This window comes from Macaca fascicularis, chromosome 2, assembly GCF_037993035.2.
Source record: "Macaca fascicularis isolate 582-1 chromosome 2, T2T-MFA8v1.1".
In the NCBI taxonomy this organism is placed as follows: Eukaryota; Metazoa; Chordata; class Mammalia; order Primates; family Cercopithecidae; genus Macaca; species Macaca fascicularis.
In genome coordinates, this window is record NC_088376.1 from 38,853,418 (window position 1) to 38,879,817 (window position 26,400).

At 37.7% G+C, this 26,400-nt stretch overlaps 1 protein-coding gene across 6 annotated transcripts in view; it reads left to right on the forward strand.

Annotated features, from left to right (window-relative positions):
- PPP2R3A (protein phosphatase 2 regulatory subunit B''alpha) overlaps positions 1 to 26,400 on the forward strand; it is a 193,889-nt gene that overhangs the window by 45,305 nt on the left and 122,184 nt on the right. For 5 of the 6 annotated variants that reach the window (XM_074031091.1, XM_015445113.3, XM_005545831.4 and 2 more), the window contains one exon: positions 22,766 to 23,032. In XM_074031091.1, coding sequence (XP_073887192.1) covers positions 22,766 to 23,032 — 267 coding nt within the window. Of the gene's footprint in view, positions 1 to 18,680; positions 19,140 to 22,765; positions 23,033 to 26,400 lie in introns of those variants that run through there. The other variant, XM_005545833.4, reaches the window with a different exon arrangement.

The window sequence follows — 26,400 nt, forward strand, 5'->3', positions numbered from 1 at the left end:
CCATCCCCCTACTGAAAGTACTGCTTTTGAATACTCCCAGAAAGGCAGTTGTCTTCCCATTTTATTTACATATGTGTGTCGTAGTGCACCAGGATTATTCCTTGTTCATTTTGTAAGTCCAACATGGGTTAGCAAGAGGCTCTGCTCTACTTCACTCAAGGACCCAGTCTGATGGAGGCTCCATGTTCTCACTGCTGCCTATTGACTCATCTGGAATATGTGGCTTTTGAGTTCACTGAAGGAGGGGAACAAAGGGTGATGCTTTTAACTGCCTTGTCCCAAACTTGGACACACTTCATTTCTGCTCACAGTCCAGTGATTCCCAACCTAAAATCTGAGAAACATAGAAAAGCACATGGAATATTTGTTAAGCACTGCCCCTACTACATGAATGAGCTATATGTATCAACATGTATGAATTCAGACATAAAGCCAAATCGACAAAAGCAAGTGGTAAAATAAGGATATGAATCATTTTGAGATATATACATTTTTACAGAAAGTATGAAGAAATACATGGATACACAAAATCCAGTGTTAATGGTTAATCCTGGAGGAAGGGAAATGCAACTGAGGAAGGGCATACAGGGGGCCTGAATAGTATTAGTCATATTTTACTTCATAATCTGGGTAGTAGATCCATAAGTATTTTGTCATGTTATTCTTTATGCTTTTTATATTCTTAAATATTACATAGTAATTTTTTTAAAAACTAATTGGATATTTGAGATGCCATTTATGTGACCAAGTTAAAATACAAGTTACATGTTAGGCTTCTCATTGCAAGTTTCATTTGAGCAGGGGAAAAACTGGGGAAAAAATCAGATGAATCTTTCTTTCCGTGGTACAGGTTGAGCATCCAAAATCCAAAGTGCTCTAAAATTTGAAACTTTTTGGGCACCAACATGATGCCACAAGTGGAAAATTCTGCACCTGACCTTGTGACAGGTCACTGTCAAAACGCTATCAAAACCTTGTTTCAAGTACAAAATTCTTTAAAATACTGTTTAAAATTACCTTCAAGCTATGTATATATATGAAACAAATTTCATGTTTAGACTTGGGCCCCATCCCCAAGGTATCTCATTATGTATATGCAGATATTCCAAAATCCAAAAAAAATCTAAATCTAAAACACTTCTGGTCTTGAGCATTTTGAATAAGGAATACTTAATCTGTATGTTTTGTGGCTGCTATTCTTCTGTGGACTTTTTTAGTTACTAGCAACACTAAAGTTTAAAACAATACGTACTTAATAAGGTTATTAAGTGATTATTTGGTTCTAAATATTGCAGATGTTCCCTGAGCATTTCTGTGAAATTACTTTGTGTGAGTCTCCTCATTTGTTGGTTCACAGGTGGTAATATCTTTAGTTTTGGGTCAACACTAGGGGAGAAACTTGGAATTAATCACAAAAGTAAGAAAAATCCCTTCATGTGGTTTTTTTCCCACATGACACAATGCAGGACACAGGCAATACTGATGTACTTAATAGTTTGTTATAAAGGAAAGAAAATACCTACATAGCAACTTCAAAATGATAATAATGTCATAAGAGCGACTAGTTATTGTGAACTAAGGCATACTGAGACATTTAAAGGTATTATCTCGCTATTTTCCCTCACAATAACCTGTCTGCCCATTGAAGAACATCTACTTTCTCTGATGACCTATTCCAATGTCTTAAAACCATTATAACCAGAAACTCTCACTGTGATACGGTGTTCTGAATTTTACTCAACCCTCTTCTCCCATTACCTTCTGTGACAAAAAGGAGACAAATTCTCTAAAAAGAGATGGACTGCATAAAGTAGAAAATGTCTGAGCATCACCTGTCCTGTGTCCCTGGCTAACACCCATGACCCCCAATCTAGGTACAACTACCTTAAAATGCCACACTGGGCTCTAAATGTGCTCCCCAATTTTTTGACAAGTAATGAACTGAAATCAAAATCTTATTAAAAGACTGTCTCCTGCTATTCTTTTAAATAAGTTTCAATATCACAGAATATAATAAAATTTGATGAGATTTCTTCTTGATAGAAGTTGAAAAAGTAATTAATGAAAAGCTAATTTAAAGAGACAGATAATATAAAATGTTTAATTCAGGAAGATGCTTAATGCAAGAAGACAAACCATTCTTCCTTGATTCAGTTCCCTTCCTACTTGTCTTTTTTTTTAATCTTATGAAAAATTTAAGTGAGGAATTGGCAAACATTTCTGTGAAGGGCAAGATAGTAAATATTTTAGGCTTTATGGGTCAGAGTCTCTGTCATGTAGTCTTATTTGCTCTTGACAAGACAAACCAACAGCCAAACAACCCAATGCTTTAAAAATGTAAACCATTCTTAGCTCTAAGACTTAAAAAAACAGGCAGTGGGCCAGATTTGGTCAATGGACTGAAGTTTGTCAACCCATTTTAAGCAAATAGAAAAGTATGGTGAATGATATAAAAGCACTGTTATCACTCATCACTTAGCTTTGTCAAATCTTAACGTTTTACTGTTTGCTTCAAAACTCCAACTACCTTTTGTCCCAGGAGAGTTCAGCAAGAGACTAAATAGATATATCATGAATCCATTATTTCTCTCAAACCTAAGCTTTGTGATAGTTTTATCTTGATAATAAAGGGCAACAAAAATTGTTCTAACAGAACTTTCCTTCCTAGAGAATATAGGGAAATTTCAGGCTGCTGTGCTTGTATTATTATGAATTCCAAGTTAGTAGAATCCACACCAATAAGGGATAGAGAGTAAGAAGCCTACCTGTCGTTCAGATGGTAACCTTTTCCCATCGGTTTTCTGGAGTTTAAAGTCAGAATTTAAGCAGGCAGTCTACCTGACAACCTAATTCACATCTAATCTTCTCTTTCTCCGTTCGGCCTCCAAAAATATTATCTCAAGCTCTCAAATGTACCCGAGGTAAAAATGAAATATTGAAATAAGAATATGGAAGAAGATGTGTGAATCTCTCTTAAGTTTCCACATCTGGGCTACTAGTCTCTGTTGGCCTCTATTTAGCATTAAATAGCTATTTTTTCAATGAATAAACGAATAAGTGGAGGAATAACCAAGTGAGGGGATTTTCACTCTCCTGCTCTGTCTCCTTCTCAAATGGAAACTGCTCCCTTGCCTGAGGACTGTCCCTTTCCCTGCTTTTTGCTTCTCAAGGATGGGTACAAGAGGACCTGACCTCAGGGTGCCCTTCTCGGACTTCAGGGTAGTGCCTCAGCAAGACTCAAGTATCTTACCTAGACCTCTAAGTCTTTTAATTCCTCTAGCTTTTAATACCTAAAAAATGACAGCACCCTAGGAAGGGTCCGGTCACCTTTCCTGGCAAGAGGGGAAGACATCATGAGAGTGTAGATTGTTTTACTTTATTACGGGGCAGAAATCCCTCAATAATATGCTGTAGCTATTTCGAGGAGAGGGTGCTTTCTTGATCACCATTGTTCCCACAGGCTTTCTTACAGTACACCATATACGAGCTCTTTGTTTAAATTTTGAAAATTTTGTAACCATTTATTTTCTCTTTAAGGAATACCTATATATTGTCCTTTTGCCCATTCTTAGAAGTTGCCATCTTCCTCCTCATGGATTTGGGTTGGAAAAGGAGATTTCTGGCCATTTAATTTTAGTACAATTGTTTGTTTTTTATTTGTTTTTGGATGCCCGAGAGAGAAATCTTTGAAGGTGGGCATGATTTCTGTTGTTACTGGAACTTACTTTGCTTTCTTCTAACCCTGAGCAGGAATATGTATTTGGGATTTCATTCCAGAGTAAATAAAGGATCTTCCTAGGTTAATGATCTAACATTTAGGTTTCTTCAGTGTTTAAATAGTATAGTGTATAGTTTTGTATGCATATTTGAATGCAGAATAATTAGGAAAATAAATTTAACATTTTAGCAAAGCACATTTTAGGAACTTTGTTAAACGTTCCTTCTGGAGCATTAATAAACACTTTTCTCTCTTTACTTTCTAGGTTTATATCCATGCCTTCATTAACATTAGCCAGTCATGTCACCAAGGGAAAATGTTTGTTCTTCCCTAGCTTTGTAGGTGTTCATGGTGCCTGGGTTCAGTGCTGGGAATACTTGAGTAGAAATCAAGACACTTAGCAATGAAATAGGAAACCATTCTCTCCTCCTCTCAATTACCACCAACCAGATTAATAAAAGTAAACAGATCTGCCTGGTGGCAAATAGGAATTTGTGGAATGAGCCCAACCTGAATATCCCCCTCCACCTTTGGTGGCTTCTGACGTCACGTCCCTTTGCATTAATACCTCCATTCTTTCTGATTAACATCAGGTATCTCAAATATGTCCCCATATATGTTCACAAGAGCCTGGTAGATATATATGTACTGATGTAGAAAGGTCAAGATAAAGTTAAAAATGTAAATTGCAAGATGTACCATTATGATTGCTTTTTGTTATTAATATATTTTTATGCACACAGAAAGTTTGGGCTTCATATGCTCCTTATTGTTCATGTTCCTCCAGAAGTAGAAAGTGAATCTCATATCTAGGTGTTCCTGATAAGTCTGCCCTCTCCCAGCCTCCACTCCACCCTTGGCAGGAGTGAAGAGGAGCTCCCAGAACTCAACTTGCTCCATTAAGCCCACAGGCTTGTCCAACCCTCATAGCTTCACCACTACTCTCTGAGTTAAGGTCATCAGGACTGATCTAATATATCCTTCATCTCTGTTTACATTAGTCACCACCAGAAGTCCAGGAATCCAGATCACCCCCCATCCCCCACCCCACTTTCCTCCTCACACTGCTCTTATATATCTCCTAAGTCCACTTCCAACCCTCTCAACTCCTGAAATCCTTTCACCATGTCCTCTTGCACGCTGAGCTCATGATCATTCACCAGCAAAGTTTCCTATGTCATCTCTCTTCTCTAAACATTTCCCTTCCTATTATAACTGAAACTCCTCTCTTCCTGAGGATACTGTAGGCAGTGAAATGGTGGCTCTGTTCTTTCTCATTCCCACCCCCTATCCCACTGGGCCTGGAGGGGGCAGTAAGTGTTCTTGCATTTCATTGCTGCTCTAGACTATTCTCCTGGCCGCCTCCCTGAAACCAGCCCCGCCCCACCTTTGAACTAATATCATTAGACTCTGCTATCCACTACCCCTTCTGATTGTAGTCATCTACCACCCCAGGTCACTTATTTCTTGAAGGTTTTATCTCCTGGCTTTAGACACACTTTTCAGTATTACTGTTGCCACTGTTCAAGTGTTCAATAGATAAGGTATCCAGTACAGGAGCTTCTCAATTCCTTGATGTCTACTGAGTTTGTCCTTTGCCCTTCTTCGTTCATTTTCTGGCCTTATGTTTATGTCAGTGGTTTTAAGAATGTGATTCCCAACTAATAGTGTTAGCATCACCTGGGCACTTGATAGAAATGCATATTCTCATGCCCCAACCCAGACCTAGTAAATCAGAAACTCTGGGGGTAGGGCTCAACACTTTTTGGTTTAACAAGCCCTCTGGGTGATTCTGATAACATGATTATGCTTGAGAATCACTGCCATAATTCGTCACTAAAATCATTTCCTTGAATATACTCTCAGCTTCCTTGTTATCCCCTCATTTCTTGGTACCCACCTGGAATTTGTTCTAACTCAGATTCAATTGTGTTCTCTCTCTACTCTGAGCTTTTATTTGTGCAGCTGAACTTGGCTAGAGGAGATCACACAACCATGCTGAGTGGTCTTGCTTTAAATTCATGACCACCAACGTCCAGGGGGTCTTTAGTACCGTCTGGCAGTCCTACTGTGTTTCCCTAGTCCATTCATTTCCCCCCTCTGCAGGTGCCTTATTCCCTGTCCTCTAACCTCCAGCATCTTTCCCATCCTCACCCTCAACTAATAATCTTGTTTCCTATTTTACTGAGAAAACTAACGCAGTCAGAAGAGACCTTTACCCATCTCCTACCCATATCAGTACTAAATATCTTCTCCCTTTCCTTCTATTTCTATTATTTCTATACATGAATCATCCAAGCTCCTATCTTTTTTTTTTTTTTTTTTTTTGATATGGAGTCTCACTCTGTCGCCCAGGCTGGTGTGCAATGACAGGATCTTGGCTCACTGCAACCTCTGCCTCCCGCGATTCTCCTGCCTCAGCCTCCCGAGCAGCTGGGACTAGAGGCACATGCCATAACGCCTGGCTCATTTTTGTATTTTTAGTAGAGACAGAGTTTCACCATGTTGGTCAGGCTGGTCTTGAACTCCTGACCTCGTGATCTGCCCACCTCAGCCTCCCAAAGTGCTAGGATTACAGGCGTGAGCCACCGCGCCCATCCCCAAGCTCCTATCTAAGGCCAGGCCTACACTGGGCTTTATTAATAGATCCCATCCCCTCCCATCAACTCACAAACACTCCTGCAGAGATTGACCCATTTCTCCCCTGCAGTTTCCCAGCTTTAAAACAAACAGACCCCTAGTGCTCCAACATACCATTTGAGTTAACACTCATTTGTCTGCTCTTCTTCACTCCAGGACTCTTTGAAAGAGCTGTCTGTTATTATTGTTTCCAGTTCCTCCTCTAGCCCTCCTCTTTCTAAATATACCAGACATAATCCCATTTGCTGTTCCCTCTTCCTACGACGCCCCCATCCCATACCTGCAGGACTCGTTCCATCACCACGTCTGTCTTCTTAAAAATATCACTTCACTGAGGCCTTTTTGCCCTAAAAATTGCATGCACACATACAGTCTTTGGTATTCCCTTTCCCCCTTTATTGTTTTTTTTCCCCTCTAACACCACCCCCTGATATATTATTTCAATTACTGTTTGTTTTTCTCCCCTGACTCCTATCACTAGAATGAAACCTCTGTGGGAACAGGGAATTGTATCTGTTACATTCACTGCTATATCCATGGTAGCTGGCACTCAGTTGGTGCTCAGTTGATATTTGTTAGTAATTGTCACTTTGTATAGGGACTTTTGTTTCTATGTTATATTTCTGTAGTATTTAAATTTTTCCTTACAACTAACCTTATCCTTTTGTAAGAAGAAAAAGATAATAAAGGTAATTTTTCTAAATTCTCTTAGATACCCTAAGAGATTCCACTATTTTAGCCAGGCTTGAGCCCCTGAAACCAGGCTTCCCAATATGATCATCTTCAGAAGTTGGATAAAATTACCTATGTAAACTGATCATTTCAGAAGCTCTATTATACCGTATCTTGCAGTCTACCTCCTTCATAAGAACTGAGAATTACATAGAGATCTTTGAATCAGAGTCATCTCCCTTGAGATTTGCCAGCAAACTGTAACTAATCTAGACTAGGTCTGAGGGGTTATTCTGTCATCCCCTCTCATGGATCTACTTTTGGAGACCACAGTTAAGGTGTTTACCCTGGGAGGTGCTTTGGCATCCAAGAGACATATTTGTTGTACTTCCAGCGTAATGCTCATTGTCACCGGGGTCCTTGACTATCAGTTCCAAGCTCCTGTTTTGACATCTGTGAGTTCAGCTGTCACCCACAATTACTGAGAAATCATACACACACACACACACACACTCTCACTCTCTCTCTCCCCTTCTCTCCCTCTCCCTCTCCCCCTTTCCCCCCCTCCCCCCAAGGAAGACACTGGGGCAGAGTATTTTATAGCACCAATCACCAGGCATTTATTTAACATGGCAATGTCAGTGAAATGGAATCCCTTCATTTCTTTTTTCTCCAACGTATTTATAGGCCAAAAATGAATAATTATGGTCTGTATTGAGCAATCTCTAATTGAATTAATTTCTCAAGGAGAAAGGGAAGAAAAAAGGCAGACTAAGAAGTACAGAGAACTCTAGACACTAGAAATTCTAGGGATCCCAGAATTATTATTCCTGATCATTTTAGGCTCTAATTCTTTCTTGCTGTCCCAGATCCTAGAACAACATCTACCCCAAGTATTAAGAACACTAAAAAGCAAAAGTGTCAGATTTTGTGGGTTCTTTCTGTTATGAGTCATAGAATGTGTTCCCATAATTTGGAGGCAATTGAAGCAAGACACAAAAATGCTTATTAGGTCTCCTCTGTCATATACATGCCTTCCTATTTTGCTGCGCCAGTGAAGTCAAGGTTAGAGAATTAGGCTGGAAACAAATAAACTATAGATAACTACCACTACCTGGCCTCCTTCCCCCAACTAGTGTTTCATTATTTAAGAGTTAAAAAAAAAAGTTACACAGAACAAGCCACTAAACAATGAAGAAAACACCAAGTTAGAGCAGAAAGGTCATGAAATCTTAGTATTAACTAATTAGCTTATAACCAGTTGGCTCTCATAAAGCCTATTTACAGGGATATTTTAAAGAAAATCTCTGATTCCAAGCTGTTACCCCTTTTAATTTATTTTTTATTTATTTTTACTTCACTAGGTTTTGGGGGGACAGATGGTATTTGATTACATAGAAAAGTTTGTTAGTGGTGATTTCTGAGATTTTGGTGCACCCATCACTTGAGCAGTGTACACTGTGCCTAATGTATAGTCTTTTATCCCTCACCCCCTTCCCACCTTTCCTCCCAAGTCCCCAAAGTCCGTTCTATCATTCTTATGCCTTTGCATCCTCATAGCTTAGCTCCAACTTATAAGTGAGAACATGCAAGTTTGGCTTTCCATTCCTGAGTTACTTCACCTACAATAATAATCTCCAGTTCCATCCAGGTTGCTGCAAATGCCATTATTTCATTACTTTTTATGGCTAAGTAGTATTCCATGGTTGTGTGTGTGTGTGTGTGTGTGTGTGTGTGTGTGTGTGTGTGAGAGAGAGAGAGAGAGAGAGAGAGAGTATGTGTATGTATCACATTTTGTTTATCCATTCATTGATGGCTGAGCGTTTGGGCTGGTTCCATAGTTTTGCAATTGCAAATTGTGCTGCTATCAACATGAGTGTGCAAGTATCTTTTTTGTATAATGACTTCTTTTCCTCTGGGTAGATACGCAGTAGTGGGATTGCTGGATCAAATGGTAGATCTGCTTTCTGTTCTTTAAGGAATTTTCATAATGTTTTCCAGACTGATTGTACTAGTTTACATTCCCACCAGCAGTGTAAAAGTGTTGCCTTTTCACCACCATGCCAATATCTATTCTTTTTTGATTTTTTAAATTATGGCCATTCTTGCAGGAGTAAGGTGGTATCGCATTGTGGTATTGATTTGCATTTTGCTGATCATTAGTGATGTTGAGCGTTTTTTCATATATTTGTTGGCCATTTGTATGTCTTCTCTTAAGACTTGTTTTATTTATGTCCTTAGCCCACTTTCTGATGGGATTGTTTGTTTTTTTCTTGCTGATTTGTTTGAGTTCTGTGTAGATTCTGGATATTAGCCCTTTGTCAGATGCATAGTTTACAAAGATTTTCTCCCACGCTGTGGGTTGTCTGTTTACTCTGCTGATTATTTCTTTTGCTATGCAGAAGCTTTTTAGTTTAATTAAGTCCCATCTGTTTACCTCTGTTTCTGTTGCATTTGCTTTTGGGTCCTTGGTCATGAAGTCTTCGCCTAAGCAAACCTTCGCCTAGAAGGTTTTTTCCAATGTTATCTTCTAGAATTTTTATGGTTTCAGGTCTTAGATTTAAGTCCTTGATCCATCTTGAGTTGATTTTTGTGTAAGATGAGAAATGAGGATCCAGTTTCATTCTTCTACATGTAGTTTGCCAATTATTCCAGCACTATTTGTTGAATAGGGTGTCCTTTCCCCACTTTATGTTTTTATTTGGCTTGTCAAAGATCAGTTGGTTGTAAGTATTTGGCTTTATTTCTGGGGTTCTCTATTCTGTTCTGTTGGTCTATGTGCCTATTTTTGTGACTATAGCAATATAGTGTAGTGTGAAGTCAGGTAATGTGATGCCTCCAGATTTGTTCTTTTGCTTAGTCTTACTTTGGCTATGTGGGCTCTTTTTTGGTTCCATATAAATTTCAGGATTGTTTTTTCTAATTTTGTGAAGAGTGATGATGGTATTTTGATGGGGATTGCATTGAATATGTAGATTGCTTTTGGCAGAATGGTCATTTTCACAATATTGATCCTATCCATCTGTGAGCATGGGATATGTTTTCATTTGTTTATGTCATCTGTGATTTCTTCAGCAGTGTTTTGTGGTTTTCCTTGCAGAGGTCTTTCACTTCCTTGGTTAGGTATATTCCTATGTATTTTATTTATTTTATTTTTTTGCAGCTATTGTGAAAGGGATTGAGTTCTTGATTTGATTCTCAGCTTGGACTCGGTTGGTGTATAGGAGTGCTACTGATTTGTGTACTTTGATTTTATATCCTGAAACTTGACTGAATTCATTTATCAGATCTAGGACCTTTTGGATCAGTCTTTAGGGTTTTCCAGGTGTATGATCATATCATCAGCAAACAGCGACAGTTTGACTTCCTCCCTTTATTTCTTTCTCTTACCTGATTGCTCTGACTAGGACTTCTAGTACTACGTTGAATAGAAGTGGTAAAAGTGGGCATCCTTGTCTTGTTCCACTTCTCAGGGGCAGTCCTTTCAGCTTTTCCCTGTTCAGTATAATGTTGGCTGTGGGTTTGTTGTAGATAGCTTTTATTACCTTAAGGTATGTCCCTTCTATGCCAATTTTGCTGAGGTTTTAATCATAAGGGGATGCTGGATTTTGTCAAATGCATTTTCCACATCTATTTGAAATGATCATGTGATTTTTGTTTTTAATTCTCTTTATGTGGTGTATCACATTTATTGAGTTGTGTATATTAAGTCATCCCTGCATCCCTGGTATGAAACCCACTTGATCATGGTGGATTATCTTTTTAATAGGCTGTTGGATTCAGTTAGCTAGTATTTTCTTGAAGATTTTTGCATCTGTGTTCACCAGAGATGTTGGTCTGTAGTTTTTTTATGTCCTTTCCTGGTTTTGATACTAGGGTGATATTGGCTTCATAGAATGATTTAGGGAGGATTCCCTCTTTCTCTGTTTTTTGGAATAGTTTCAATAGTATTGGTACCAATTCTTTGAATGTCTGATAGAATTCAACTGTGAATCCATCTGGTCCTGGACTTTTTTTTGTTGGCAATTTTTTAAATTACCACTCTCTTTGCTTGTTATTGGTCTGTTGAGTTTCTGTTTCTTCCTAGTTTAATCTAGGAGGGTTGTATATTTCCAGGAATTTTTTTTTTTTTTTTTTTTTTTTTTTTTGAGATGGAGTCTCGCTCTATCGCCCAGGCTGGAGTGCAGTGGCCGGATCTCAGCTCACTGCAAGCTCCGCCTCCCGGGTTTGCGCCATTCTCCTGCCTCAGCCTCCCGAGTAGCTGGGACTACAGGCGCCCGCCACCTCGCCCGGCTAGTTTTTTGTATTTTTTTAGTAGAGACGGGGTTTCACCGTGTTAGCCAGGATGGTCTCGATCTCCTGACCTCGTGATCCGCCCGTCTCGGCCTCCCAAAGTGCTGGGATTACAGGCTTGAGCCACCGCGCCCGGCCTATTTCCAGGAATTTATCCATCTCTTCCAGGTTTTCCAGTTTGTGTGCATGAAGGTGTTCATAGTAGCCTTGAATGATCTTTTGTATTTTTGTGGTATCGGTTGTAATATTTCCTGTTTCATTTCTAATTAAGTTTATTTGGATCGTCTCTCCTTTTCTCGTTTAATCTCTCTAATGGTCTGTCAATTTTGTTTATCTTTTCAAAGAACCAGCTTTTTGTTTCATTTGTCTTTTATATTTTTTGTTGTTGTTTGAATTTCATTTAGTTCTGCTTTGATCTTTGTTATTTCTTTTCTTTCGCTAGGTTTGGGTTTGGTTTGTTCTTGTTTCTCTAGTTCCTTGCGGTATGACCTTAGATTGTCTATTTGTCGTCTTTCAGACTTTTTGACGCAGGCATTTAATGCTGTGAACTTTCCTCTTAGCACCACTTTTGCTGTATCCCAGAAGTTTTGATAGGTTATGTCACTATTATTGTCCAGTTCAAAGAATTTTTTAATTTCCATCTTGATTTCATTGTTGACGCAACAATAATTCAGAAACTGATTATTTAATTTCCATGTATTTGCATGGTTTTGAGGGTTCCTTTTGGAGTCGATTTCCAATTTTATTCCACTTTGGTCTGAGAAAGTACTTGATATAATTTCAGTTTTCTTAAGTTTACTGAGACTTGTTTTGTGGCCTATCATATGGTCTATCTTGGAGAATGTTCCATGTGCTGATGAATGGAATGTATATTCTGCAGTTGTTGGGTAGAATGCTCTATAAATATCCGTTAAGTCCATTTGTTCTAGGGTATAGTTTAAGTCCATTGTTTCTTTGTTGACCTCCTGATGTGATGACCTGTCTAGTGCGTTCAGTGGAGTATTAAAGTCCCCACTATTATTGTGTTGCTGTCTGTCTCCTTTCTTAGGTCTAGTAGTAATTGTTTTATAAATTTGGGAGTTCCAGTGTTAGGTGCATATATATTTAGGATTGTGATATTTTCCACTAGTCCTTTTATCATTATATAATGTCCCTCTTTGTCTTTTTTGACTGTTGTTGCTTTAAAGTGTGTTTTATGTGATATAAGAATAGCTACTCCTGCTCACTTTTAGTGTCCGTTTGCATGGAATATCTTTTTCCACCCCTTTACCTTAAGTTTATGTGAGTCCTTATACATAAGGTGAGTCTCTTAAAGACAGCAGATACTTGGTTGGTAAATTCTTATCCATTCTGCATCTTTTAAGTGGAGCATTTAGGCCATTTACTATTGCCATATGAGGTACTATTCTATTCATCATATTAGTTGTTGCCTGAATACCTTGGGGGTTTTTTGTTGTGTTATTATTTTATGTGCCCTGTGAAATGTATGCTTTAAGGAGGTTCTATTTTGGTGTATTTTGAGGTTTTATTTCAAGATTTAGAACTCCTTTTAGCAGTTCTTGTAATGCTGGCTTGGTAGTGGTGAATTATCTCAGCACTGGTTTGTCTGAAAAAGACTATCTTTCCTTCATTTATGAAGCCTAGTTTAGCTGGATACAAAATTCTTGGTTGATAATTGTTTGTTTAAGGAGGCTAAAGATATGACCCCAATCCCTTCTAGCTTGTAGGGTTTCTGCTGAGAAATCTGCTGTTAATCTGAGAGATTTTCCTCTTAAAGTTATCTGATGCTTTTACTTCACAGCTCTTTAGATTTTTTCCTTCATTTTGACTTTAGATAACCTGATGACTGTGTGCCTAGGTGATGATCTTTTTGCAGTGAATTTTCCAGGTTATTTGGATATCTAGATCTCTAGCAACGCCAGGGAAGTTTTCCTTGATTATTCACTCTGTTATTACCTTTTTACGCTACTCAGCCTGTTAGAACTACAACATGAGAAGGCTTTTTAAAAATTGAGATAAAATTCATTTTCTGGACATTTGGGTTGTTTCTACTTTTTGGCTATTATGAATGATGCAACTATGAACATATGTATATAAGTTTTTGTGTCAACAAAGACAGGGTGTTAACATATTTAGATTTTTCCAAACAGCTGGCTGGCTTTTGTTAATCAGAAGCACCCTCATGATGTACCGGGACCTCCACTTCGATATGTAACTTTTTTTTTTTTTTGTAGCATCTTCTGAGCAAAATCCCTTGATGTCACTTCAGAGTGACTCTCTGTCTTTGGTGTCACTTCAGAGTGGCTGTGCTGTCTTTCTGGACATGCTTCTAACACTCACCTCAATACAGGTCCTCACTTAGCTGATTTCCCAGCCTCACTGTGCTGTGTGTTTCTGTCACTTAGATTTTTATAGTTTTGCTGCCTGCGTTATCCCAACTGCCCTTCCTACTCTAAGGCCTTAGCTGATGCTATCATCTCAGTCTCCATAACTACATTCAACTGAGGCTGTTGAATGATTTTACATGTTTATATATAAAATAAAGGGCTAGGCTAGGCACAGTGGCTCACACCTGTAATCCCAGCACTTTGAGAGGCTGAGGCGGGCAGATTGCTTGAGCCCAGGAGTTCAGGACCAGCCTGGGCAACATGGCGAAACCCTGTCTCTACTAAAAATTCAAAAATTAGCTGGGCACAGTGTCATGCGCCTGTAGTCCCAGCTACTCAGGAGGCTGATGTGGGAGAATAGTTTGAGCCAGGGAGGCGGAGGTTGTGGTGAGCCAAGATCATGCCACTGCACTCCAGCCTGGACAACAGAGGAAGACCCTACCTCAAAAAAATGAAAGTAAAGGGCTAGACTTACTTTGGTACAACACATTGCATATATAATACTGTTTTTTAACAGTTACACACAAATCAGAATAAGAGACTTCTTCAGACTAATGTTCAAAATTATTTTCTTTATCCTGTGTATTCAACCCATTTTTTCCTAAAACATCCCATGTAGCTGATTTCCCCAGAAAGAAAGAATTAATATTATAAATCACTATTGTCTTCGTTTTCAAAGGGCGAAGGGCAAGGAATAGTAAGGGGATTCAGAAAGTTCTAAGAAATCTGTCCTAAATTTCAAACTAAGCCTAACAGAATGAATTCTATAAATATAGAATGTGTCGTGTCTCACAGTTTTGTTCTCCTCTGTCTCCTACCCAATCTCACCTTCCTTCGGGGTACAGGCTCATTTTAAACTTATTCCTCAGTGTTGTAGGTCCTTTTAATATAGGGTAAGGGAGCATCTTTTCTCGCTTAGGATGTTAGAGGTTATCCTAAAAAAGAAAAAATAAAATTTCGTTTTTAGCGTCATAGTGGAGAGGCCAGCTTCTCTTCCATATAACTCTACCAGAGGGAACCTGTAAAACTCATGCCTAGCAGCCTACCCTACCTGGTTCTTTTTGAGAAAGGCTGTCTCCCTTGCCCAAGCATGCTTGTTCTGGAGAAAGATACATGGAATGGTAAGGCAGGAAAGGAACCCCAGACCAAGACAGCTGGATCTTGAATTAACAACTGATGTGTTCCAGTCACCCCCACAGCAGAGAGCACCAGTCTCTTGCCTGCTGAAGCTCTCTTATTGTTGTCATCCTGAAGACTCAGATTGAGCACATGGTCCAGATAGGACTTGCCTGTGTCTTCAGACAGGCAAAGTTCATGAGTGATCTGCAGGCCAAGAAGAGATGCAGGCAGCTGTGCAGGAAGTGCCTACTGGTGGTAATCAGCTAGCTTGTTAGGACGGACTTAATTATATGCTGCAGGGAGCAGGAGAAAAGATTTTTTAGTTTATTCCAGAAAGACATTCGGAAAACTTTTACAATGGCTCTTTCCATTATAACTGCACACAGCTCCTAATTTTCCATGTGCTCAAACAATTTATAACCTAAGTGTTTATGAGTCTCTATTTTTCCTCAATTCTGGTTAGTTCCTGCAGGAGAAACCTCTCACCCCAAAACAGCTTTTCTCTTACAATTCCCGGCACCATGGATTGTACATTCCCTTGTGATCAAAGCAGAGAGAGAAGAGAGTAGATCACAGATCATTTATTTCTCTGCAGTGAAATTCCCCTATATTTGATCTTTTCCTAGAAAAGGTCTCTCTAAAAACCATGTTCTTTGGTGCTATATTCCAGTTGTCATGAACTCCTTGAAACTAATTCGTGTTCTCAGATCCTTTCAAAAACCAAGCACATATATTAATACTTCCATTCAAACACAAGTAAATAAGTAAAAAGCAAATAAACCAACTTCATGCTAGTCTTCCTCTGTCAGTAACTCATTGCCACAGACCAGTTCTTTTCTAAGCCCTTTAGTAGTCCTGGTCTTTTTGCTTCTCTGAATTTTTTGGAAAACATTTTGATATATCAAAACTTACAGATTATTTCTTTATCAAAAGACATGAAGAAATATTTTCTTGCTTAAGAGTGTAATAACAGGGCAGGCTTTTAACCACTGTTCTGACTTTGAAACTTAGCAGATTTATAGGAAGTCAATTAAATGAAAGTATTTATTGTCCTTTGCTCCAAACCAACATTGTAGTAGAAAGTGCAGTAAGAAAAAGAAGAGGCCACATCTTTATCATCTCTCTAGCTTCATATCCTGCAAAGTGTCTGGCATATATGTGATTATATATAAAAATATTTGTTGAGTAATTGAATGACTATAAAATTAAAATCTAAACTCTTGTCCTCAAGAGTTTAGACACTACTGGAAAATAATGATCAAGTTATAAAATATTACAGTAGAAGCCTTTTTACCTGAACATGATTGAGTTTGCTAGTAGGGAATCATAAACTATATGTGTGTGTACTATAAAATGTGTATAGAAACATTTGAACTCAGGCATTAATTTATTCTGATGTCTTTTGATACAGGGTCAAAGCCTTTTCTCTGAGAATGAGTCTCATACATAATTAGAGTTCTGTGACATATTTCTTTGATAAATCACACTCATAATATGTTTGTTGTCTGATTTGTGGTTTTAGTTTCTTTAGAGAGAGAACGTAATAGTAAAGCAGTTTGAATGTAGACACCTTCTAAACTTTAGTGAGTTTTCTCTTTCATCCCACCCTTACCTAATTTTAACAACAAAATCTTTTTAGTAGTTTACTTTTACTAAAACTTAGGGTTTTTTTACATTTTAGAACAACTTTTCTTTTCCACACTTACATTTTGTCAGTTCATGTAATTGAATTGAGTAGTTACTGTGAAAAGTACAACCAGCATAAACAGACTGAGGACAAATGCAGCTGACTCTTAGCACACAACCCAACTAGTAAGGTAAGAAATATGAGAGTGTAAGAGAAGCTATTAGCCACAAATCCATGTGTGATGGGCATTAGTTGCTCTGTTTCACAGGAGAAATGGAGAGCATTGGTTGAATAAGATAATATGTTAAGTGGAGGTCATTTGAGAGAGGTTATATAGTATTTCACTAAGTGCTGTATATATAAAGTTAAGAATTACAGTAAGGGGACTTAAATAATCAGGAAGCCTTCATGAAATAGTTAAATTTTGAGTTGGATCTTGAAAGATGATTAGAATGTATAATTTGAGGAAAGGGAGCATTCTCAGGAAAGGAATGAACCTGCTCACCTAAAGCCACAGGTTGGTTTTGGGAAGGAGGGGAAATATAATTTAAAGTGTGGTTTAATAGAATAAGCATTAAATTGTAAGTCTAAAGGCCTAGTTGCATTCCTACATACCTTTTTGACATTTTATTTAGGAGATAAATAATGAGGGAGAAAAAGAGTATTCTAGTCAGGAGTGTAAGGGAAAAATTTGGGAAAGCCACCCGCCTCAAAGAATTAACATGGAAGCCCAGTGAGAGAGAAAATTGAGAATATAAGGAAAGGCCCAGGATGAAGCATAAGACCAGTGGTTTTCAGTTGTAATCCTCTTTCAATCATAGTACATATCAAAAGCTTTCAGATAAAATTTGATGTGAACAGAAGACTCTGCCACTTAAAAGAAATTCTTTAAAGCACAGCTTTAGACATATAAGCCTAATGTATACATTATAAAGAGTTGTCAATGTCTTGAAAAGAAATCAGTGGGAAAAAGCAGACTTAAATTTGTAGGAAACAGTGGAAAACCAAATAATTTAATTTCCACTAAATTAGACAAAGGTTCAGTAAAAGAGGGTTGTAAGCTGTTTTTTTGTTTGTTTTAATAATATTTGGTGTATATTTTCTGGATATAGAAAATAAATGCTGGTTGATGTGGTTGATTGAAAATAAATATTGAAATCTAAATATTAAATGTGAGAGAAAACAGCCCTCTGTATCAATGGGTTCTGCATCTAGTTGGAAAAGATTTGGGGAAAAAATATGGTTGCATTTGTATTGGGTATGTATAGACTTCTTTTTTCTTGTCATTATTTCCTAAACAATGGAGTATAACAGCTATTTACATAAGACTTGTATTAGGTATTACAAGTAATCTAGAGATGCTTTAAAGTATATGGGAGAATGTGAGTAGGTTGTATACAAATATTACACATTTTATATAAGAGACTTGAGCAGCCGTGGATTTTGGTCCATGGGGGGTCCTGGAACCAATCCCCCACAGTTACCAAAGGATGACTTTACTTTATGATTCACTTACAAATAACTATATGAGGCAGATATTTAATATATGATGAAATAATAGGTATTTTAAAAATCTTAACTGATTTCTTTAAAGCTTCTCAAAGGGAGAAATCTTACAAATTCAGTATGTACTATGTCATTGCTGTTTGATCATCTTTTCTGTCCTTTTTGTTTTAGCCACATTTGACTTGCTTATATGTATCTAAAACTTATTTTCTATGGCATTCAGTTGTTCTACTTTCTTAACCAATACTTCTGAGAACAAATTTTCAGTATGTTCATAATCAGTTCAAGAAAATATTTGATAACTAAGATAGTCTTTTGCTTTAAAAAATGTTAAACCTGAGATCAACAGATCTTTTTGTAAATTCCCATTTGAGAATGAAAGTTTCTGTTTTTCCTCTTATTTTGACTGGGAGAGATCTGGAGAGTTTTGGATATTTACTTTGCTTCGAATAAAAAATAAAAAACTATTCTTAAAATAATAGTTTCAAATTCAAAGTTCAGCATCCTGTTCTTTTTTTAATAAAATATTAAAGAGAAAAAGCTGAAAATGTTCTACACGCACTTTTTCTTCTAGTTTGAAAAGAAACTGCTTTATGTGGATTGACACCTCACATACTCTGAGTTTAAGAAGTTAGCATTATCTGAGAAGGTACTATTTTTAGGTCCAGCTGTAATGTTTCTAACTTTGGTACACAGAGTAGTGGGTGCTTCCTTTCCCAGAAGGCTCCATATTCTCAACATGTGCAGGTCAATTTGACATAAAGCTTCCAACAAGGAGCAACAGGCCCGTTGCAGGCTGTGTTTATAACTTGAAAATTATGAACAGGTATTGGGAGCCACAGACTGTATTTGGGAACCAGCTGCATGTCAGGACAAGCATAGATTGTGGTCCGTGGAGGCTGGGAGAGCACAATGCTTGAATTTCATTTCTTTGGGAGATAAGAAGAAAAAAATCTTCCTACCTGACAAGATTGACAACTTGCTAAATCTGATTATCTTCAGAAGTGTGCTGGACAGTTGCGAAGTAAACATTCACTTTTCAAAGATGATGATCAAGGAAACATCTCTACGAAGGGACCCGGATTTAAGGGGAGAGCTAGCTTTCCTGGCAAGGGGCTGTGATTTTGTTCTCCCTTCACGGTTTAAGAAGCGGCTGAAGTCATTTCAGCAGACACAGGTTTGAAATTTGGGTGTTTTTTTTTTTTTTTTAATATTTTTATTACTAATAAAACCATCCAGTGAACTAACTCACAAATAATTTTACAGCTCCCTTGTATCTTGATATTAGATCAAGGAATTAATGTGTGTCCTCTATTCAGCTATTTGCAGAAAGCTATTTGCAGAGGGATTCCAACAGGTTTAAAAATAGACCTTTTGGACCTGGAGTACAGTACTCACATTTTTCTCTTGTGGAGAAGGAATCCAGTTTTAGAGACAACAAATACAACTTAATGAATGTTTTACAATTTAGCTAGAAAATTACTGGAATTTTTAATAGAAATATCCTTGAGAAATTAGAATTTCTGTATTAAAAGCCTTGTTTGCACTTTGAATCAGTAGATTATATATTAGTGTGCATACACATCTGTAACAAATGTTTGTTTAAAAAGTATGTTAATCCTGGTAATCTTTTTTAAAAACAAGACATATTTGTCTATATAGACAATTGTGTATGTGTGTGTCATAATGTATGTAGATAGCAAAGAATGGTGGTTACTTCTAGATTGTGAAAAAATGTCTTCCCTAAGCAGGCTGTGCAATTGAGTCGTTTCTGCCTATGATGAGTATTTTGCAGAGTCCCTACTTGCTTGCTTAAAATCTATGGCAGTGTTTCACCAAACAAGTGCCTAACATGGACTACAATATAAATCAAGGACTGTACAAATGATGGCCATCCAAAATCCGGCAAGAAACCATAGTTTTATGGTTATTCTGACCCAGAATAATCTCAAATTATTTGGGTAAATATGAAATTGCTTTTTTTGTAGGTCAAAAATGATCAAATATTGGAAATGCTACAGTGACATAATAGCACAAGGAAACTATTCTGAATGAATATCTAAGTGATACTGTGTTTATAGCGAAAGACTGAAATGGAGAATTGAAATACTTTACCCAGCTAATTATATTCTAATGCTGCTCCTAGACTGGACTGAAACCACTGTATCCAAAGTGAGCAGATGCTAAACTTGCCAGTAAATTTGGCAGAATTTTTATTACTAGGTTTTCTTCCATAATGTTTGTAAACAACCAGTTTTATTCAGCTACTTTAAGGTTTAAATTATATGTCTCCTGTAGAACTCAATGAAAAGTAAATTGAGTACCCAGAAGCTCAAAATAAATGCATTATTTTAGTGTTATTTTCCTTTTAAATATTAACATCAGTTTTATTAAATACGGAATTGACCAGTGAATTAATAAATAGTTGCCTATCAGTGAATTGCTCTGTGTTAAGTACACTAAGAAAAGCAGAACAGAATATTTTATAATGAGATATTTTCCCATTCAAATAAAATCTTTGGCAGCCAGTGTTCTGAGTATCACTTATTTCTGTCAAAGCAAAAGCAGAGAGTTAACATTGAAGACCTTGCTCTAAACCTTTCCCACTAGTGTGTATTCATGAGACGCTCAGGTTTCATCCCTACTGGCACCAGTGGTCTTAATTCTATGGGCATAACTGCCCTAGATGTCACACCACAGAAAACATTGGTGATTGTACACCTGTACCTCACAAATCTCTTTCAGCATAGAATAATGGAAAGGAATGACACTAATATAAATGGTCTAACTAAAGCCCCTGAAGAATTCTGTGCCTTACTTTAGAATTTTAAGAACACTCTGAACAATAATAATAACGTATTGACTTCTGGGACTATGTAATATTTACAGATTTAGCATTGAGGCAGAGAGAAATGTTGACTTAAAATGGATTGTCAATTTGTTAACTCAAAACTGGTTTATAAACTTCAAATTGCTTTACATATGTAAATGATTATTTTATTTATTATTGAATCTGAAGGATTATGCCCAATTATGCTTCATCTAATTTTTTTGAGAATCTCATCCTTTGGTATTGTCATTCATTTTCTTACATGATTGATAGATCTCTGCCCAGCACTGTTCTGAACCTTTTACCTATATTACATCTTACAATTTCCTTTAATCCTCACAACAACCTTCTAAGAAGTAGACATTGTAATTTCTGTTTTATTATTGAAATTCCAAAAGGTTAAGTAACCATTTTGAGGTCACAGACCAGTAAGCCATCAGTGTTTTAAGTTTTTCATGTTTCATTGGCATCACTTCCCTTTGTTCTGTTTCTTCCTTGACTATTGCTTTATACGGGTAACATCCTGGTAACTGTATCAAAGACATGGTGTGACAACTGGCCTTCATATCCCTAATAGTCTTAAATATATGAGCAGACTCCATTCTGTGTATTAATGTCAGATATTAATATAGGGAAATTGGGCTATTATGACAAAAATAGGAGATTTAACCATTTTCATGTATTTATATGAATAAATCTTATCTCTTTATAAAACTCACATTTTTAAGGGTAGCTAAGATTTTTATCCTGAAGTTGAAAATTATATGATAAACCTATATGTTAAGAAGAAATATGATAGATCTACTTCTTACAGATATATCATTGTTCAAACTTTAGAGATGGCATTAGAGTAATTTAAGGAAGAACATTTGAATACTTTGTGTTCATAATACCTATAAAATATATTTAGCTAGTCAACAGTTATATTCATCTTTCATACTTTATGTAACATCTAATACAGTACCATGTTCATGAGCCTTGATAGTCTGGCCATTAATTAAGAGTAGAAATTAGAACTATGAAAATTCTAATGGAATCTTTTTTGCTTTTTCTGATAAGAATCTCAGAAGTAAATTGAGTCTTTATTGGTAAGATAAATTTCTACCTGAATAATGGTGTACCTCCCCTCCCTTTTTCCTAAATCATGGGCAATCTCAGTTTCCTCATTGCCTCCCCGCCACTCTTTACTGACTTTTCTAATGTCTCTTTATAGTATGCCACCTCAAATCATTTTTTTAAAAGAAGAAGAATATAAACTAAATGAGTTATTAAACTGTAAAGGGAGTTTGGTTGTGATGAAATCAATGACCATGGTTTTTGCCTATTGGAGCAAACCACAAATAAGATAAATGTGTATCTTGCAGAAAATGGCATGGCCCTAGTGGCAAATAAATCAACCAGGTAGGGGACATTTCAGAATTAAAATGCTTTAATTTTCTTAACAGAGATTTTCTCAGCATCTGGGGCTGGCAGTGATTCTGCCTTAGCAAAGTCAAACTAGAGAAGGTAAAAGGAGCCCCTTCCCCAAATACTTTTTGGATATATATATTTAAAATGAACTTGTTTTTGCCTGTTCAAGGAAAGGTAAAAGTCACAGAAAGACCAAGAACTGTCTTCACAATGAATGTATTAATCCAGTTCCAACAGAGTGAGAATACACCTCGAGATTCTTAATATATCAACTAACATTGCTCTTTGATTCTTTTGAAATGTCTGCCAAATAGCTGATGGAGAAACTTATGTATTTTTTTAAACATAAATCTATGTAAACTTGAGTCCTGGCAGATATTAATTAATTAATTAATTTAGTGCAGGTAAGCATTCCCTAGAAACATGCTTACCACCCTTTAGAGTACATGAAGCCCTTAATCTCTCCTGTCTCTGATTGTGGTTTCTTACATTGCTCGTGAGGATTTTCAGTAAATGAATGCTGTTTAAATTTTTTGTGTCTCATAATCTTATTTTTCTTTTAGATTCAAAATAAACCAGAAAAGAAACCTGGAACACCACTCCCACCTCCAGCCACCTCTCCAAGTAGTCCCCAACCTCTGTCCCCGGTTCCCCATGTGAATAATGTTGTGAATGCACCATTGTCCATAAACATTCCACGATTCTACTTCCCTGAAGGACTCCCAGATACCTGCAGTAATCATGAACAGACTCTAAGCAGAATTGAAACTGCTTTCATGGATATTGAAGATCAGAAAGCAGACATTTATGAAATGGGGAAAATTGCAAAGGTAATGTAACTACTAAATGATTTATAATCTCCCCTTCTCTAGAAACCCTGATCCCTCACTCTTCACTGCCTCTTTGCCCTGTTTTGAAGCATGCATGGAGTTTTGTTTTGTTTTTTTTCTTCCATAGTGGTCTTCCATTTCAACCTCCTATTTAATATAAGAATCCCTTCCAAGACACCACCAATTAATAAATTCATTCTCTGCTTGAATGCTTTCAGACACTAAAAGCTCTACCTTGCCAGACAGCCTGGTCCATTGTTAAATACTTGGTTGTTAGAAAATTTTTCCTTGTGCTGAATAGGAATCTGATTTTTAGTCCCACCCATTGATCATAACTGCCCTAATGCCAGACAAGGAAGCAGTAGACCATCTCAATACAGTCATTTTACCCAGAAATAAATGGATTTGACAATAGGAAGCAAGTCTTTGGAACTTTCAAGTATATCCAACTGCTTCTGAGTTAAAATCTTATCCCTCTAATGTCAGGACTCCTCTGACTTGATTCTATGCCTCTAGCCAGAACAGTTAATACTTAGCATAACCATCAGATTATATTTGATTATGCCATTTCCCAATTTAGCAATATTCAGGAATTCCCACCCTCTATAGCAGTGCTGTGTTTTGTTTGGGCTTTATTATGCATGCATATTGAAGAGTCAGGTCACACTTCAGGCTTTAGCGTAGTTTTAGGCTGTGCTTCAAGAGGCAGAGGGGTTTAGTAGGCTAAGGGCTGCATGGAGGCAAGTAGGAGACCAAGTGGGAAAACCTAGGAGCCCATGCACACTTCCACTGAGAAGGGTTCCCCTGCTTTCAGGAGTAATGTTAAAAAGTTGGAAAACTACCATTCTTCAGGATAAACCTCAAACTTCTCTTCCTGGCATTCCATGGCTTCCACAGCCTGGCCCCAGAGTTTTTTTTTCCAAACCTGCCTAAAACTTTCCTGTATAATCGTGACCCTCTTGCCCTCTCATAGGCACACCTCTGTATTTGAGCTCTCAGAGTTCTCCCTCCAGAGTGGGCTTCCCCTCTTGCCAACCTCCTCAGCATCCACTTTGTTGAAGACCTATCTTCCATTGTGTATTATTGGAGAAGTCCCTGAACCCTCACTTATCATGCCCTGCCCTACCTCTGACCTCACAAAGCATTTGTCGTTGCTGTTAAATGACATGTAACTAGAGTGATTTTAAAGGAAATGAAAAGGAATTCTTTCTTCTCTTTCTTCATCCCTCCTTCTTAAAAATTGCTTGTTGATCCCCTAGATGCTTTTAATGAAAAACAAACTCATTCCAGAAATAAGAGCTTATCTGTTTCCATTCCATTTTACTTGTGAGGGAACTGCAGTTCTACAAATACTTATCTGAAGTCACAGAGCTAGTTCATGCCGGGAGGCAAGTTGTCTAACTTCTAGCGTGGTGCTGTTTCTACCTATGTCATCTCCCTGGACATGTGGTAACAGTAACTAACTTCCAGTTAATAGCCACACAAATATATTACAGGTTCTTTAAGGGCATTCAGGATTTTCTTACCCAATTCTTTTAGAGGTGGCTACTACGTTAGATGACAGAACCCTGATGATAAAATTTCTGAATGGGCTGGAACTATGGCTGTAAGTCCAAAAGATAAAATTTAGCAAGGGTGAATGAAATTTGCATTTGGAGGTAATATGGTAACTACATAAACGCCAACAGGATGTTTCTTTTTTTTTTTTTTTTTTTTTTTTTTGAGACAGAGTTTCATTCTTGTTGCCCAGGCTGGAGTGCAATGGCACTATCTTGGCACACCACAACCTCTGCCTCCCAGGTTCAAGTGATTCTCCTGCCTCAGCCTCCCGAGTAGCTGGAATTCCGTAGGCATGCACCACCACACCTGGCTAATTTTGTATTTTAGTAGAGATGGGGTTTCTCCATGTTGGTCAGGCTGGTCTCGAACTCCCGACCTCAGGTGATCCACCCACCTCGGCCTCCCAAAGTGCTGGGACACCAACAGGGTGTTTCTAACATGAGAGCAATTTGTGTGAAAGAGACAGAAGGTTTCATGGATTGCTTCAGGTAAGCAGACAAAGAGAAACTCTCCAGATAAGAGCATAGTAATTCCCTGGTACAGTGCTTAGGTCACCATGTCTGGAGAGCCATTCTTCCTCTGACTATTCCCAACTGCTGACTGAGGAGCCCATTCTCCTGTGTCTTTGTACTGCTCTGTCTCCACATCCTTTATGGTCTGGCCTCCCATTCCTGTGCGATGGTAGCCCTGCCTTGCTCTGTGGCTCAGGGCCCCACTAGCACTCCACAGATTCAGTGAGAGGAGAGCAGAAAGCCTAAAGACTCCACAGTGCTCAAGGGAGGTGTCGAAAAGAATATAGTCAAGGCAGGGTAGAGGTCTCTGGAAGATGGGGAGCCAGAGGAACGACTTTGCCATTTGTGTGCAGTGAGAATCAGTCTGTATGTGGCATCAGAAAAAACAGCAGTGTTGAAACTGACAGATAACATGGAGAAGTTTAAAAAGATAGAAAACTAATTTATTTAGCCATAGTAACAGTCGTTTACATAACAATTTGCTTCTTATACCTAATAATCATGTCGTGCAATAGCGATTATACATATATATGTCTGATTAACTTGTTTGAATTATACTTAATTATAGCCCTAAACTAAAAAAGGCACCAAGCCTTTTTGTTCATTGCTTTTAGATCTTAATTGTCTGCTCAGGTAGCAAAGTAAAGTGCACATACCTTTAAAAAGTTAAAACCAATGTTGCATTTTTATAAAATGAGGATGCGTGGGCAGGCACAGTAACTCATGCCTATAATCCCAGGACTTTCGGAGGTTGAGGCAGGAGGATCGCTTGAGCCTGGGAGTTCAAGACCAGCCTGCGCAACATAGTGAGACCCCATCTCTACAGATAATAATTTTTAAAAATTACCTGGGTGTAGTGACATGTGCCTGTGGTCCTAGCTACTCAGGAGACTGAGGCAGGAGGATCGGAGACTGAGCCCAGGAGGTTGAGACTGCAGTGAGCCATGATCACACCACCACACTCCAGCCTGGGTGACAGAGACCCTGTCTCAATAAAAAGTTGGGGGTGGGGATGTGTATATAATTACCTGGGAAGTTGAGGGGGATGCGTATATAATTACCTGAAAATATAATCATGTGTGTGTCAGTTTGTATTTTTTTTTTGCCTCTTTATTCTTAAAACCATTTGTTTAAAAGTTGATATAATCATGTCTTCCAGTTAGCTAATTCTCTTTTTTTCTAATGTTATTTCCATGGTTTGTTGGGAAACAGGTGGTGTTTGGTTACATGAGTAAGTTATTTAGTGATGATTTGTGAGATTATGGTGCACCCATCACCCAGGCAGTATACTATGCA